Source organism: Myiozetetes cayanensis, unplaced genomic scaffold (genome assembly GCF_022539395.1).
Source record: "Myiozetetes cayanensis isolate MyiCay16 unplaced genomic scaffold, myiCay2020 scf6-25, whole genome shotgun sequence".
Lineage (NCBI taxonomy): Eukaryota > Metazoa > Chordata > Aves > Passeriformes > Tyrannidae > Myiozetetes > Myiozetetes cayanensis.
In genome coordinates this window covers 49,172,241-49,185,976 of record NW_026087853.1, presented here as the reverse complement: position 1 = coordinate 49,185,976, position 13,736 = coordinate 49,172,241, and the positions used below count along the sequence as shown (strand labels likewise).

Here is a 13,736-nt window from a genome sequence, read left to right as displayed (position 1 = left end):
TCTTAAGGAAGCAAAGTGCTGTATTTCCTTATCTTGGTGTAGCTGGTTCACATCAACTCCAAGTAAGAGATATATCGCTGGCCTTGACTGGCCTACACTGATATAAAAACTACCTGGGACCTGTCTGCACTAGGACTGTACCTGAAGAAAGGTGTTAACATATCGTTTATGATGTTAAAAAAATGGAAATTTAAAAAAAATATTTGTAGAAGCCTAATACACACAGGGGTACTAGAAACCTGCACAGTGCAAGGTTCAAGGACATAATCTCTCCACTCTTTGTTTTCTTCCTTTGTTAAACTGAGGCAACAATTCTTTTTTTCTATGGTATTGAATAATGGCCTGTTCTGCTAGCCCAGAAATAAAAGTAAGTGAAGACACTCTTTGTATTGATGTGCTGCCTGTCTTGTTTATGATAGAAACTCTTTTGGTTTTAGATGGGAAGTGTTCTAAGAAAAGCTTTTACAACAGGTTCAGAAATATAAAAGCCATTTCAGGATGAGGACCTCTCTATTCTTTATTTTGTTAGTCCTTGAAAGGGCTTTTTAAATGTTAACAGCTACGACTGCCTTCCCCCAAATGATGGCCCCTTCTCAGCAATCCCTCTGTTGACATCTCTTTGTTTGCTCTTAGCTTGTCTCTCCTTCTTCCAAACCCCTTAAAACAAAACTTAGCCACGAACTTGGAAATGAACTTTTGACAGACACTGTGCCACTAAAACACACTGAATAACTACATTGCACAAGTGAGATTTCGGTAAAAGAGTTTCTTTCCTCACTTCCAATGATATACAGAATATTTTCCACACTTCTCTGTGGCAAACTATATATACATCAGTGGCAACTACTAAGCAAAGCTGCTCAGAAAACAGAAAGCATTTTCAGCTTAAAATATGCTTAAAGAGATAAAACAGTTTTGAAATGCTAGGGTAATGTCCTGTTTCTATTTAATATGAAATAGAGCTTTCTGCCTATTTTATTTTAAACTCTGCACTTAAAATAGGTGTATGTGTACATACATATTTTTTTATTGTTATAAAGCTAAAGAGAAGCTAAAAAGAAATCATTCATTTCCTTGTTAAGCTTTCCTACAGACAGATACTGGCAGCATTCCCTGTCTCACAGTGATAGCTACTTGGAGTATGAGAAGTTCATTAGTAACAATTAAACATTCTACAGCACTTGAGAAGAGGTTGATCCTATTTTATATGCCAATGTCAGTGAGCACATAATAAATTACAGTAGTCCAATTACTCTATAGCTAATATTTAGCACTTCTACATTGCTTTGAACACACTCTGCAACTGTTAATTAATTCTTAATGCTAGCATGCAGATATATTATCCTAATTTCACAGATAAAGCAGAAAGGTGAGATAATTTGCCAAAAGCCACTTAGTCTTGGGTGAAGCCAGGACTAAACGGGGGAAGATTCGACTCTGTATCCATGGCTTCCAAGCCAGGACTGACCAGGATCTTGGTCACTCTGGGATAGTTTTATTACTGCAGCTTAGTCAGTCACTGCACGGCAAAGACATCCTTATCACATTACACTGTGAAAAATTTTTTGGGCTGTCAGACCTGGTTCTACTTTAATCTACCCTACCTCTCTCTACATAGAAAGCTTAAAAAAAAAAAAAAAAAAAAAAAGTGAAGATTTTACATCAGGTTCTTCAAACATGAAACTCCTGCTGCGAGATCTAGTTAAACCTCAGCTTTCCCATCCCCAGCTTTCTTAAGCTGTTGTCTGCCCCAAAGTTTTTATAATGTAGACTGCTGAGCTTCAAAACTTGGAATTGGACTGGGGTGGGAAATCTTCATTCAAGTGGCTCTTCTGATATTTCCTGTAACAGAGCTGGTGTGCACCTACCCTTCACCCCCAAAGATGGTTCCCATCCACAGACTGGAGCTCAGCAGAGAAGCAGAAATACATTGAAAAGTCTAAACCAGACTGTAATTGTACATGACAGTGAGTAATTTTGTTACCTTACTTGTCATTTCACCTCATCTCACTCTCACCTTATTGCCTGTGCTAACGTTGAACAGGAAACCTCAACATTCCTCCCTATTGTGTTTTCACTACACTGACAGTTATTTAACTGAGGTCTGATTTCTGCATCGTAACCAGTTTCTGCTTCATGACAAAATCTCACCTGCTGTGAATTGAATATTAACTCCAGGACAGTCTCTTCAAACAGCCTATGTCAAAGCAATGTGGAAAGCTCACAGAAATATTGCCCGGAATCCTTACCTATTGTTTTGTTGGTATTCTAAAATATTCTCAGAGAGTGGAGGAGACAAGTTTCTTCTTAGAAACACAGTCTGTCTTGTTCTCCTGCAAATCACTGCATTTCTCAGTTGCTCAAAGGAATACAGCAAATGTAGCATTGGATCCCAGCACGACAGGATTTCCAGAACTCCTTTCTTATCATTTACTAGTGTTACTGGAATTACATAAAGCTCATGAGTCACACATCCTCAGAATTATCTGTAATATCTCCAAAAAGATAAGTGAAACCTTTGCATAACCAGTCTGCTACTGAAAGAATCCTCATTTTTGTTAGCAGGTCAGATCTTTCAATTTTTAAGCCACCCCATAAGTAGATGACTTCTATTTAATGTTGAGGATGTATTTGTTTAGTAAGGTAGATCTTATCTGCAAAGACAGAACATTTTAAACAAGTGAGCAAAAAACTAAGGGGAAAAAAATTGTAAAAGCCTCTCACTGAAATATCAGGAGCATATTATTATTCAAAATGTAAACAAAAACAAAATTACCAAACCATTATTCAGACATATAAACATTAGTTCATTTCAGTTGTCCTCAAAAAGACTGGAATTTAACAGTAAGCCACAACTAAGACACAATTATAAAAGCTGATTTGGAGGTTAACAGTCTTATTTTCTTCCACTTTTTTCCCCCAAAGAGAAACCTTCTCTGTTTGTTCCATAAGAGTAATGCAGCCATGAAGTTAAAATTTCACACTTGTTTTTATTAAGAGACAGGTCCTTAGGCATAATAGTGCAGAAGCTCTAATAAGATCTTAACTTTAAAAAAAAAAGGTACAATTTCACTGATATTAGATTATCACAATTCCTATTAGGTTAACAGACTAAAAAATGCTGTTAGATACTACTAAAAAATCAAGTTTTTTAATTTGTAATGTAATTTTCTCCTTTTTTCCTTTTTTTTTTTGCAATTTTACTCCTCTTGTTAAAAATAATTTTAAATAACTAAATTTAAATTAACTCATCCATTATTACAGTCTCTGTGTAGTAGTCTGTAAATTTAAATACATGAAATGAGGTTAAAATTGTAAATATATGATTATCTCAGATTAATTCTCCCTTCTGCTCTTTGTCATGTCAAACAATAACCATAGAAGCTGTAGAAAGCAAATGTAACAACTGTGCCTTTCTCTTTGGTTTTGCACACTCAAGCAGTGCAATAAACACAAAATAAAAGCAGTAAACATGAAATAAAATGTCACTATTCTAGGGCTGTTCTGTACGAATAATAGCTGTTAGAATAGTAATTATTAGAATAGTAATTCTACATATTAAATTGAATCATATAATATCATTAGTTTGGCTTGGAATGGACCTTAAAGATCACCTCGTTCCAGTGACCCAGCCATGAGCAGGGACCCCTTTCACTAGACCAGGTTGCTCCAAGTCCCGTCCAGCCTGGCCTTGAAGACTTCCAGGGATGGGGCATCCACAGCTTCTCTGGGCAACCTGTTCCAGTGCCTCACCACCCTCACAGTAAGGAATGTCTTCCTAACATCCAACCTAAATCTGCCTGCTTTAAGTTTAAGGCCATTCCCCCTTGCCCTTGTAAAAAGTCTCTCTGCAGCTTTCCTGTAGGACCCTTTTAGGTACTGGAAGGCTCTCTGAGGTCTCCCTGGAGCCTTCTCTTCTCCAGGCTGAACAGCCCCAACTCTCTCAGCCTGTCTTCATAGGAGAGGTGCTCTGATCATCTTCATGGCCCTCCTCTGCACTCTCTCCAACAGGTCCAACAGGTGCCCATGCTGGGGGTCCCAGAGCTGGAAGCACTCCAGGAGGGATCTCACAAAAGCAGAGTAGAGGGGCAGAATCACCTCCCTTGACCAGTTGGGCATGCTGCTTTTGCTGCAGCCCAGGTTGTGGTTGGCTTTCTGGGCTGCAAATGCACATTGTCAGTGAGTGTAGATTCCCTTCCACCAACGCTCCCAGGTCCTTCTCCTCAGAGCTGCTCTCAATCCCTTCTCTGCCCAGCCTGCATTTGTGCTTGGGATTGCCCCAGCTCAGGTGCCAAGTCTCCCTTGCAGATGATTATACCTGGCATAAGCAGGCATAGCCTTCCTTGTCCTTCCTTCCCTCTAACCTTCAAAATCCAGAAATTTCCTTGATGGAACACAGAGCTAGACAGATGGGCAGATAGACTTCCTGGCTCAAATCCAAAACATTGAACAGTTGCAGTGAGAAAAAAAAAGTTTAAAATGAGAATAAATACTTGTGATTACATTAAAATAAGTCAAACAAACCTCTATATATAAGTAGTTGCACACAAATGCAGCTTTGAACACCGAAAGTTACAAGTTCAGATTCAAACCAACTGTTGAGAAGAACTGAAGATTTGGGGCATATTCTGACCACCATATTCTGTGTGTGAAAAGCAGGCAAAATTGGAGGGAACAAGCACACATAATTTATGGTACTGCTGGAGATGAAAAGTCCATGGCTGAAGCGACTGCCTTTATGCACATGGACAACCCGCACACAGACCACAAACCACTCAAAAAAGATCTAATTGAGAGAGTGACTTCAGCTTTTGAACACAAGAAATTTGCAATCATTTGTTTTGATTCAGTTGTTAAGGAGGTTACAACAAGAATGCACACTCTTACGTGTGCTCAGACCTGTTTTCATCCCTGGTAGTTTATGTCATTTTTATTTCAAAAATCCTTAAGCAACCACCTTTAAGGTTAAAGTAGCCACGTTTAAGCTGCAGTATGAATTAGCACATGTTATTTGCACATTTCAGCACATGCACCGTGACCTCCTGGCATCAGCTGGATGGCTACAACTTTATCACAGGGAAAAAGTCACTGTGTAATTGGGGAACTAAAACAGAAGGGATTTTCTTAAAGTTAAGGTTAGAAGACCTAAATATGTTACTGTGAGTCTTCACAGACAATAAAGCTAAGCAAAAACTCCAGAATACTAACATTCAATGACAACCCATTCAAAATGAGCTAATTCTGAGGCTAACATATGTGAAAAAATACAAATGTTACAGAATCACGGAATTCTTAGGGTTGGAAGGGACCTCTGGAGATCATCTATCCAAACCCACTGCCAAGGTAGGGTCATCTGGAGCAGGTTACACAGGAACGCATCCAGGTGCGTTTTCAGTGTCTCCAGGGAGACGTTCTCATTCCATCCAAGATCTCCCTGGGCAGCCTGTTCCAGTGCTCAGCCGCCCTCAATGTAAAGTAGTTCTTCTTCATGTTGAGGTGAAACTCATCGTGACATAGTTTATGGCCACTTCTCCCCGTCCTGTCGCTGGGCACCACTGAAAAGAGCCTGGCACCCACCTTTGAGACATTTCTACGCATTAACAAATCTGGGGGCAGTGGGTGAAGCTGCGCTCTGTACACGGCACGGGGGTGGGGGCGAGGGGACCGCGGGAAGGGCAGCGGCGGAGAGCGGCCCAAGATACGGAGGGGTTAAGTGGGAAACACAGAGGGCTCCACTCGGGGCACACGCTGCCCCTCTCCACACGAAGGGGCACGGCCGGGAGGCAGCGGGGAGCTGGCACCCGAGCACCCCGAGCACCCAGGCAAACCCCACCAAGCCGCTCCGCTCCCCCCATCCCGGGATGTGCGGGAAGTGCCGGGCCCTGTCCCCGCCCCGCCCGTCACGGGGCGGGCCCGGCGCCGCGGGGCACTCTGGGCCGCGCAGTCCGCGCGCAGTCCCCGCCCGCCTGCGCTCCCGGCGCCGCCGCAGCCGCCGAACTACCGATCCCAGCGTTCCCCGCGCCCCGCCCCGCCCCCGCCCCCGCGGGCGCGGCTCCGGCAGGAAGGCGGCGGCGGGGCCCGGTCAGCGAGCCGCGGCCATGAGCTCGGCCAGGGAGTCCCAGAGCCACCACGGCCTCAAGCGAGCGGCCTCCCCCGATGTAACCGGGCGCGGGGCGGCGGCGCGGCGGGAGGGGGGAGGCGGTGCGGGAGGAGGAGGAGGAGGTGGCGGCGGGGCTCCCGGCGGGCCGCGGGGAGGCCGCGGGCGCCCGGGCGGGCCCGCGGCGGGGCGGAGGGGCCGCTCGGGCGGGCGGGCGCTGTGAGCGTGTGCTCCCGCAGGGCTCCAGCAGCTGGGAGGCGGCGGATCTGGGCAACGAGGAGCGCAAGCAGAAGTTCCTGCGGCTGATGGGCGCCGGGAAGGTGAGGCCGCCCCGTCCCCATCGGCCCCCATCGCATCCCCGCGGGCACACGGGGCCGGGCGGGCGGAGCCCCGGGCCGGGTGTGGGGCTCTGTGTGCGATGGACCGCGGTGCGCCCCGAGGGCAGCCACAGCAGCCACAAGCGACGGGGCTTTGGGGCTCTCCTTCCGGGAGGGTTTGGGTTTCACTGCTGTTGTGTCATCGCAACACAAAACGTCGCTCTGAAGTTGTCGAGTCCCTGCGCTTCGGCTTCATCCCCACCCCACGCCTTGATGCTTTCAGAGCAGCTCGTAAAATTATCTGTGAACGCGGCTGAGAGAGTCCTTGTTACAGACTAACAAAGCTGTGTAAAATTCTCTTGCACTGGGAAAAAACTTTTTTTTTTTAGAAAAAAGGTAGCTGATAGACTAAGCCAGTAAAGTAGTAAGTCTACTTAATCCATCCAGGAGATATTTTTAAAGAGGAAATGCTCTAAAATTATATATCTGTTATGCTTGCTGCAAAAAATATTGCAAACCCCACAAAATATGCTTTGTTCCCATATAAAATGTTGGTTTGGTATTCCTATTTTGCTTACCCCCAAGACAGATATTTTCACTTGCACTACCTTATTTGGCTTGAATACAGTAATTTTGTAAGCTAAAATATATTACTGTATTAAAGAGGTGAAAGTTCATACTTCCTAATGGATAGGGATACAACACCCTATTAAAGCATCCCACTACCACTGATCTTAATGTCTGCTTGGATACTTAATGCTGCTTGCTGTGTAATGCCAGTTCTTGCCTGTTGGGACACACTTGCTAATGAGCAACTACTGAGCCAATAAATTAATGAGCACTGTAAAGTTCTTACCTGATTCTGCGACCAGTCTGAAAGTGGGACCATTGCAAGATGCACAGCCAGAACTATTGCAAAGTGCCAGAGAAAGGGAAGATTGTCAGAACCTAGATAAGCATTTGTCCAGCATCATGTCGTGTTTTTGTAGCGGTGGCAAGAAGCAGGATAAAACAGAACCAGCTTTGGGGTCTGGGAAGAGCAAAGAGTGTCTAGTTGTTGGGGTTTGTTTTTCAGAAAATTCAGCAAAACAAAGATGAAACGAGTTCACCAAGAGGCAGCAGCTGTTAGCTAGTAAAACTTACAGTCCTACAGTTGGTTGTCAGGGTTTGACAGCAAACCTATTCCATCCGAGATTCCAGGATGCTGGCAAAGCTGTCAGTGCAACCTAAAGCTCCAAAACAAACTGCCTTTTCTTTTAGAAAGAACATACTGGCCGCCTTGTTATCGGAGACCACAGATCAACCTCTCACTTCAGGACAGGTCAGTTTATCCAACAGCTGATAAAAGTTGGAAATCTAACCCTTATTTAGGAACATGCCAGTACTTTGAGTAGATATTGCAGGGAGGGATTTCAGGTTTTGTGGCTGCAGCTGAAGACAGGTCAGGCTGTGGATTTGTTCCTAATGTCTCGTTAGATTACTGACCAACAGTTTCTCTGACTGCACTTGCCTTCTGGAGTCCAGGTTCAGCCAAGTGGTCGAGATGGTCAGGCACACTTGTGTACAAAAGCCCTGGCAATCAGGGCCTGTAGATCCTCCGTGTTGTTTTGATCAAAACAGGTTTTATTGCCATTGGCACCTAGCAGTGTTACGCTTCCTTGCTGCCAGGTGTGGATATCCAAACCTTGAAGTTGTTGTGCATGGAAAAGAACAGGGTTGATTCTTCCCTCACCTGGTTACCTGTTGCTTCTGCCCTAACGCGGTGAGGCGGAAGCTGAAAAGATCCGTAGGGTCATCTTGGCAATCAGCAATAATTGCGTGTCATGTATGATCGTGGTACCTTCTTATCGTGCTTGCTGAGGTAGTTAAATCAAAGTACATTGCACCAAGCTGGGTTGGACTGCACTGCCTGAGAGAAGCTTTGATAAAGCTGTGTAGAATAGCCATTGTCACTGTTCCAGAAAACTTGCCATGATATACTCCACTGATCATTTTTCAGTTGATGAAAAATTATCTGTGGACCAAAAGAAGCCTGAGGATTGGTTCCAGGTTCTGCTGTTAAGCTTGCAGAGTGACTGAGAATCACTTCCTCATACCTGAATTTCCTGGAAAGGAGATAATGCTTCTCCTAAGGAGTCATAAAGAGTCAGTACTGCTTTGTTGTTAGCAAAAAGTTAAAGTGCTGGTTTTGTCACCAAAAAAAAAAAAAAGGAACAGCTGTTTCCTTAACACTGCTCTGTCCAACATACAGTATTGCCCTTTTACAACAATACACAGCTCTAACTTCCAAATGAGGAAAAGTGAATTTGCAATACAACCTATCAGCTTCACAGAGATACAAATTAAAAACTACAGTGTTGTAGGCCTGCTGTGGACATTTAGATTCCTACCTTTTAAAAGAACAGAGGAGTCTTAACCATTGTAGACCTTGTAGACCATGTTTTTCCCAATGAAAATAATTATTTATTTACTTATTCAAACAAGTAAGTAAAGAGCATGTAGAAGTAAAGAGCTTGTGAAGTAAGTAAGGAGCTTGTGAAAATTAGTATTTCTGCTAATTCCTAAAGATGGAAAAATGCAGAGCTGTAGTAACTGCAGCTGGTAGTTCAGGTTGCATGAAATAGTTTCAGATACAGTTCTATAAACAAGAGTGGTAGTATTGTCCTGAGTTCTGGTGCTATATATGCATCATGATTTAATCACAGTAATCCTGTGGTATGTTCTGAAGGTCAGAAACTTTCTCCTTGCTGTGACATGTTGCAGTATTGGCAGGAAGCACAAAGAAGTCATGCTGAGTTATGTTGTTTAGTGGGATGTAACACTGTGTGTAGTACAGCTGAACACATCAGGTCTTAGAAACTTTGTATCAAAGCAGCTCTGCTTGCACACTTGATGCAATTGCTTATAAATCTGATGGTTTGTATGCAGTAATACTCTCAATCCAGTAGTTTAAGATGGTTAAATTTAAACTTTTTGACTTTGTAAATATGACTTCGTGTAATTTGATGTCTTTGTTAATTTGAATGAACCATAACCAAAGTACCCTGGACAATGCAGGGGAAGAAGACAAGAAAATGAATGAAGAATTGGAGTCCCAGTACCAACAAAGCATGGACAGCACGATGTCCGGGCGGAACCGGCGCCACTGCGGACTTGGTTTCAGTGAGGTACTAAGTTTATTTCCATAATGATTTGGCTTTCACTTCACTAGGACGATACTTGGTTTTAGAATCCAACCACCACAACTAGTGGCAAACTTTCACAGTTTGGGTTAAAGGACAAACTTATGGCAGGCACTTGACTCCTGTTCATGTTCAGTGGCCATTTAGGTGCCTGGAAGGGATTGATGCTTCTTGTTCTCATAAGAGGTATGACACGCTTAATGCTCCACAGTAGTCAAGACTGATTAGGGCAGAAAGTGACAAATGAATCAGGGTGTTGCCAAGGAATAATACATAAGTAGGCAGAGTAACCATCTGCCTTGTTGCTGAAAGCTAATTAACCTCAGCTTTTTGTTGTGGGGAGGCACATACCTCTCTGTGGTCCTGCAAAGTGAGAGGTCAGACTTGCTGTACAAAATCTTGCAGTGAGCTGACACCTGCCTAGTCTTGTACTCAAGGAATTCCATAGGAGTGAGCTGGAAGAGTAGTGTGACAAAAACCAAGAGAATCAGGTTATTAGGAACATGGCTCCATCTGCCAATTGAAAGGCACAGTAATTAAATTTTTGCTAACTCTTAGCACCAACTGCATAAAAACATAGCTGATGTTGCCAGAGTGAGTAAAACCACATGTGCAGTGCTGGGAATTCTTAACGTTACAGCCAGGGAGGCTTTGCTCTTCAGGACCATGAACAAAATGCCATTTTGGATTGTTCTGGTTAGCAGTATCATTGGATTACTTCAGCCTTCCTCATGTTTCAGTTTGCTAAACTTACTTTGAAAGATCAGTCACGAATGTGAATTCTTGATGGTCTGGCTGTTAGTTCCATTGTGTCACATTCCATGACAAGTATTCCAGTGTCATGTACTGTGAGCACCGAAGTGTGGAATTACTGATGTGATCTGAAACTTTTCAGACTTGCTGAATGGTGTCTTTAGGATTTCTGCTGTAACTAAATAAACCAGTGGCTGATGAAAACATGGATGTCATGATCGGCATGGGTTACCACCTCAGAGGAGTTGCTCTCTAAAATTTTGTGTATTACAGGCCACTAATTTTAGTAGCAAAATGAAAGGAGCCATTAAGCAAAACATTCTCACTGGGAAATCTTAAAGGCTGCAATGGAGTTGCCAAGAAATAATGTTATCTCTGTCTCATAATCTGAACTTGTAGTTTCAGGAAGATGAAGAACAAGAAGAGGCAGCTGGACACTCCTCTGATGAGAGTTCAGAGGACTCTGAAAGTGGCTCTGATTCGGAGCAAGAGGAGTCTGCAGAGGAGCTACAACCTGCTGAAAAACATGAGGAAGCTGAGGTTCCAGAAAACAAAAAAGAAGCAAAAAGCAACTATAAAATGATGTTTGTGAAAGCCAGTGGTTCATAACTGCAGATGTAACAGCTTTGTATTTAAAGTACAGTAAGCCTTATTGTTACAGTGCAAAGTGGAGGACTGCTACAGCACAAATCTTTGTATTTTGATTTTAAGAAGACCCCGTTAGATGACAAAAAGTAGTATTTGCTTTCTGTTGCCATGGATAACATTTTTATGGGCACGGTGATATTACTGGTTTTTGTAAAGTGTATGAAATCCTGGACGGAGAAATAAATTTGTTCTGCCCAATCTCTACAATGTTATCTAAACTATCCCTTCCCTTATTCCATGCCAGATAAGGAAGCTTCATGTTAGTGGTTTATTCAGTTAGTACCCCAGTCTTGAATTTTTAACTATTAAGATTACATGTGAATTACGTGATGTTGCATTAGTTGTAAAATACCAATATCAGCATTATTCTGTGATGTACTAGAGCTTTAAACAATGATTTTGTCTATAGATGCTAGTGTTGGCAGGGCTGAGAGGAGAAATCGCTCACTTTTGTGATAGTATTAATCACTGTATCCATCTGAAGTCCTACAGCAGTTGCATGGAGAAGATGTTTTAGAAAAACATAATACAGCAGAAGGCTCTAATTGCTTCTTTGGCTTTCTAATGAGGGGAATAAGCTGTAGTTTTTTTCTACTTTTCAGTAGAAAAGAGTGATTTTTGAATTACTGGTTCCTGGTTATAGCACTGAGCTGTTATTAAAAATAACTCCTCCCGAAGAAACAAGTTTACTTTGAAAGAGAAAGTATACTTTGATAATGAAAAGGATATACAAATCATTTAGCTTTTTTAAAATATAGAATAAAGAGTTAAGTATGTGAGCCCTTCTTCCTTTTCTCCCCGTACATGCATCACTTGGAGGTCTGAGTCAATTATCACAAGGTGGTACCTCTCAAGTCAACTGATATGCTTAGAGAACCAGTAACTCCTTCCAGCAAGAATTAAACACATCCATTCCTCTGCAAATTCATTGCATTCAAGTAATGAATAAAATATCAGAGCTTTTAAGACTTTGTTTCCTCTTAGTACATTAGATCGCCTGCCTCTCCTTGCTGGGAGAACAGGACATCTGATCTGTGCCTCTAGTACAGCCACGCTCAACCACAGCAGTGTTTCAGGAAACACTCTGGATGCTCGTGGAGACTTCCATTCCTGTGTACAATTTCTGACGGGCAGACAACATTTTCCAGCCGGTCGGCTGGCAGGAAAGCAGCAGTGTGTACTATCATTGCATAGTTATTGAATGTAAACATTGCAGCATCAGTTATTGGGGGAGGACTTGGAATAAGTTACATTATGAAAAAGAATAAAAGTAATATTGTAAATAAAACCTGAGTGTAGATTTTGATTGGTATGTTTTACGATATCTGCATTTAATACAATTTTTTTGAGTCATTCAGTTTGAAGAACAATGTTATGGCAGCCCTGAATGGTCAGTCATTTGTACTTGATTTCTGTGGATATTATACTGCAAGCTGCTATGTAGAGAAAAATTCAGGTTGCTTGTGCATTGTGAAGAGAAAACCTCACCATGACTTAGGAAAGCTGTTCTGTCTCTAGCAAAGAGAGTAAAACCCTCCCCAAGAGATCAACTGGTTACTTTCCTAAATAAAAACATGCCAGGTTTTTCCTATTTAGACAGTGGAGCTACACTTGAACCAGCATTTCACTGTTAAATCCTTTCAGCTCTGGCTGCCCTTTATGGCCTTGCTGTGTATACACTTACCTCTCTGCCTTCTCTGTCCCAGCACTGCAGCTCTCCGGGCTTTCCCACCAGCATGCAGCCAAGCAGAGACTTGTGCTGGGGAGGTGATGGAATCCATTGCTGCACACCCACCCTGCCAGGTGGAGGGCCCTGCTGCTTTCCCACTGGCCTCAGAGGCAGGGCAGGCTAAAACCTCACCTGAGGGCTTTTCTCCATGGTGCAAGTGATCTGGAAAGACCCAGGAAAAGCAGATCCAGCTGGATGGCCCTGCATGGATCTTTGTCAACAGACACAATGTGAGGCTCTTCCACTCAGCCTCCTGCCTCACAAACATTTGGCTATCAGTTTCAATTATAAACAAACAGAACACAACTATAAACTGAAATTTAACTATTCTAGTTATAGTTCAGACCAAAAAAAAAATCAACTTCTGTTCCCCAAAGTATGAAACCTAATATTGTGAACATCTGGTGAGGTTTGGTGTAACTTATCTGCGATGCTCATCTAAAACTCACCTGCTCAAAACAGGAAGAGTTCTACACAATCATGTCTGTTTCTAACATTTAAAAACATACTAAGAACTCACAGATCCTTATATGGAGCAGCCTAAGAAGCTTCTCTGTATATACCAAAACGGCTCACTGTAGTTTGTGCAGTCAGTTCTAGCAACATTTGATATAACAGCATCAGCAGTAGTGGCATGGATAGTAGCAAGGTGGTTTCAGCTCTCATCACAGACAGAGAACACAGGAAAAATCAAGGTTGGTGTCTTGGTTGCCTCTGGTCAGTCCTTTGCTTTTTCAGATTGGTATGGAAGGAGCTCCCAGAGGTGACAGCAGAACACATCATAAGCAGACAATCATAAAAAGGGCCACTGCATTTGGGTATTCAAACAAGATTTGGCCACTAATACTCCTCAAAGAGCAGCTTATTTCCATCTCAATAGAAAGGCAGAAATCTGCCCGTTCTGCGTGTCTTCAGAAACAACAGACTGGAGTAAGATGGTTGTCATCGAACAACCGTCACATCTGGGAAGTTTTCATCTGTTTCTAAACCACTGAAAATTTACCTACACA

General features: G+C 42.8%; 1 protein-coding gene across 1 annotated transcript; it reads left to right on the top strand.

The window, feature by feature from the left end:
• Positions 1–5,966: 5,966 nt before the first annotated feature.
• Positions 5,967–12,285, top strand: CUNH11orf58 (chromosome unknown C11orf58 homolog). Its single transcript, XM_050336174.1, has 5 exons — positions 5,967–6,158; positions 6,337–6,417; positions 7,675–7,735; positions 9,472–9,581; positions 10,749–12,285. Exons 1-5 carry the CDS (start codon positions 6,099–6,101, stop codon positions 10,956–10,958), a joined length of 522 nt encoding a protein of 173 aa, XP_050192131.1. The 5' UTR covers positions 5,967–6,098; the 3' UTR covers positions 10,959–12,285.
• Positions 12,286–13,736: the final 1,451 nt, after the last annotated feature.

Coding starts and splice junctions, on each gene's coding strand:
- CUNH11orf58 (XM_050336174.1), top strand. CDS start 6,099: ATGAGCTCGGCCAGGGAGTCCCAGAGCCACCACGGCCTCAAGCGAGCG. Junction 7,736..9,471: donor AACCTCTCACTTCAGGACAG/GTCAGTTTATCC, acceptor TGGACAATGCAG/GGGAAGAAGACAAGAAAATG. Junction 9,582..10,748: donor GCGGACTTGGTTTCAGTGAG/GTACTAAGTTTA, acceptor CTGAACTTGTAG/TTTCAGGAAGATGAAGAACA.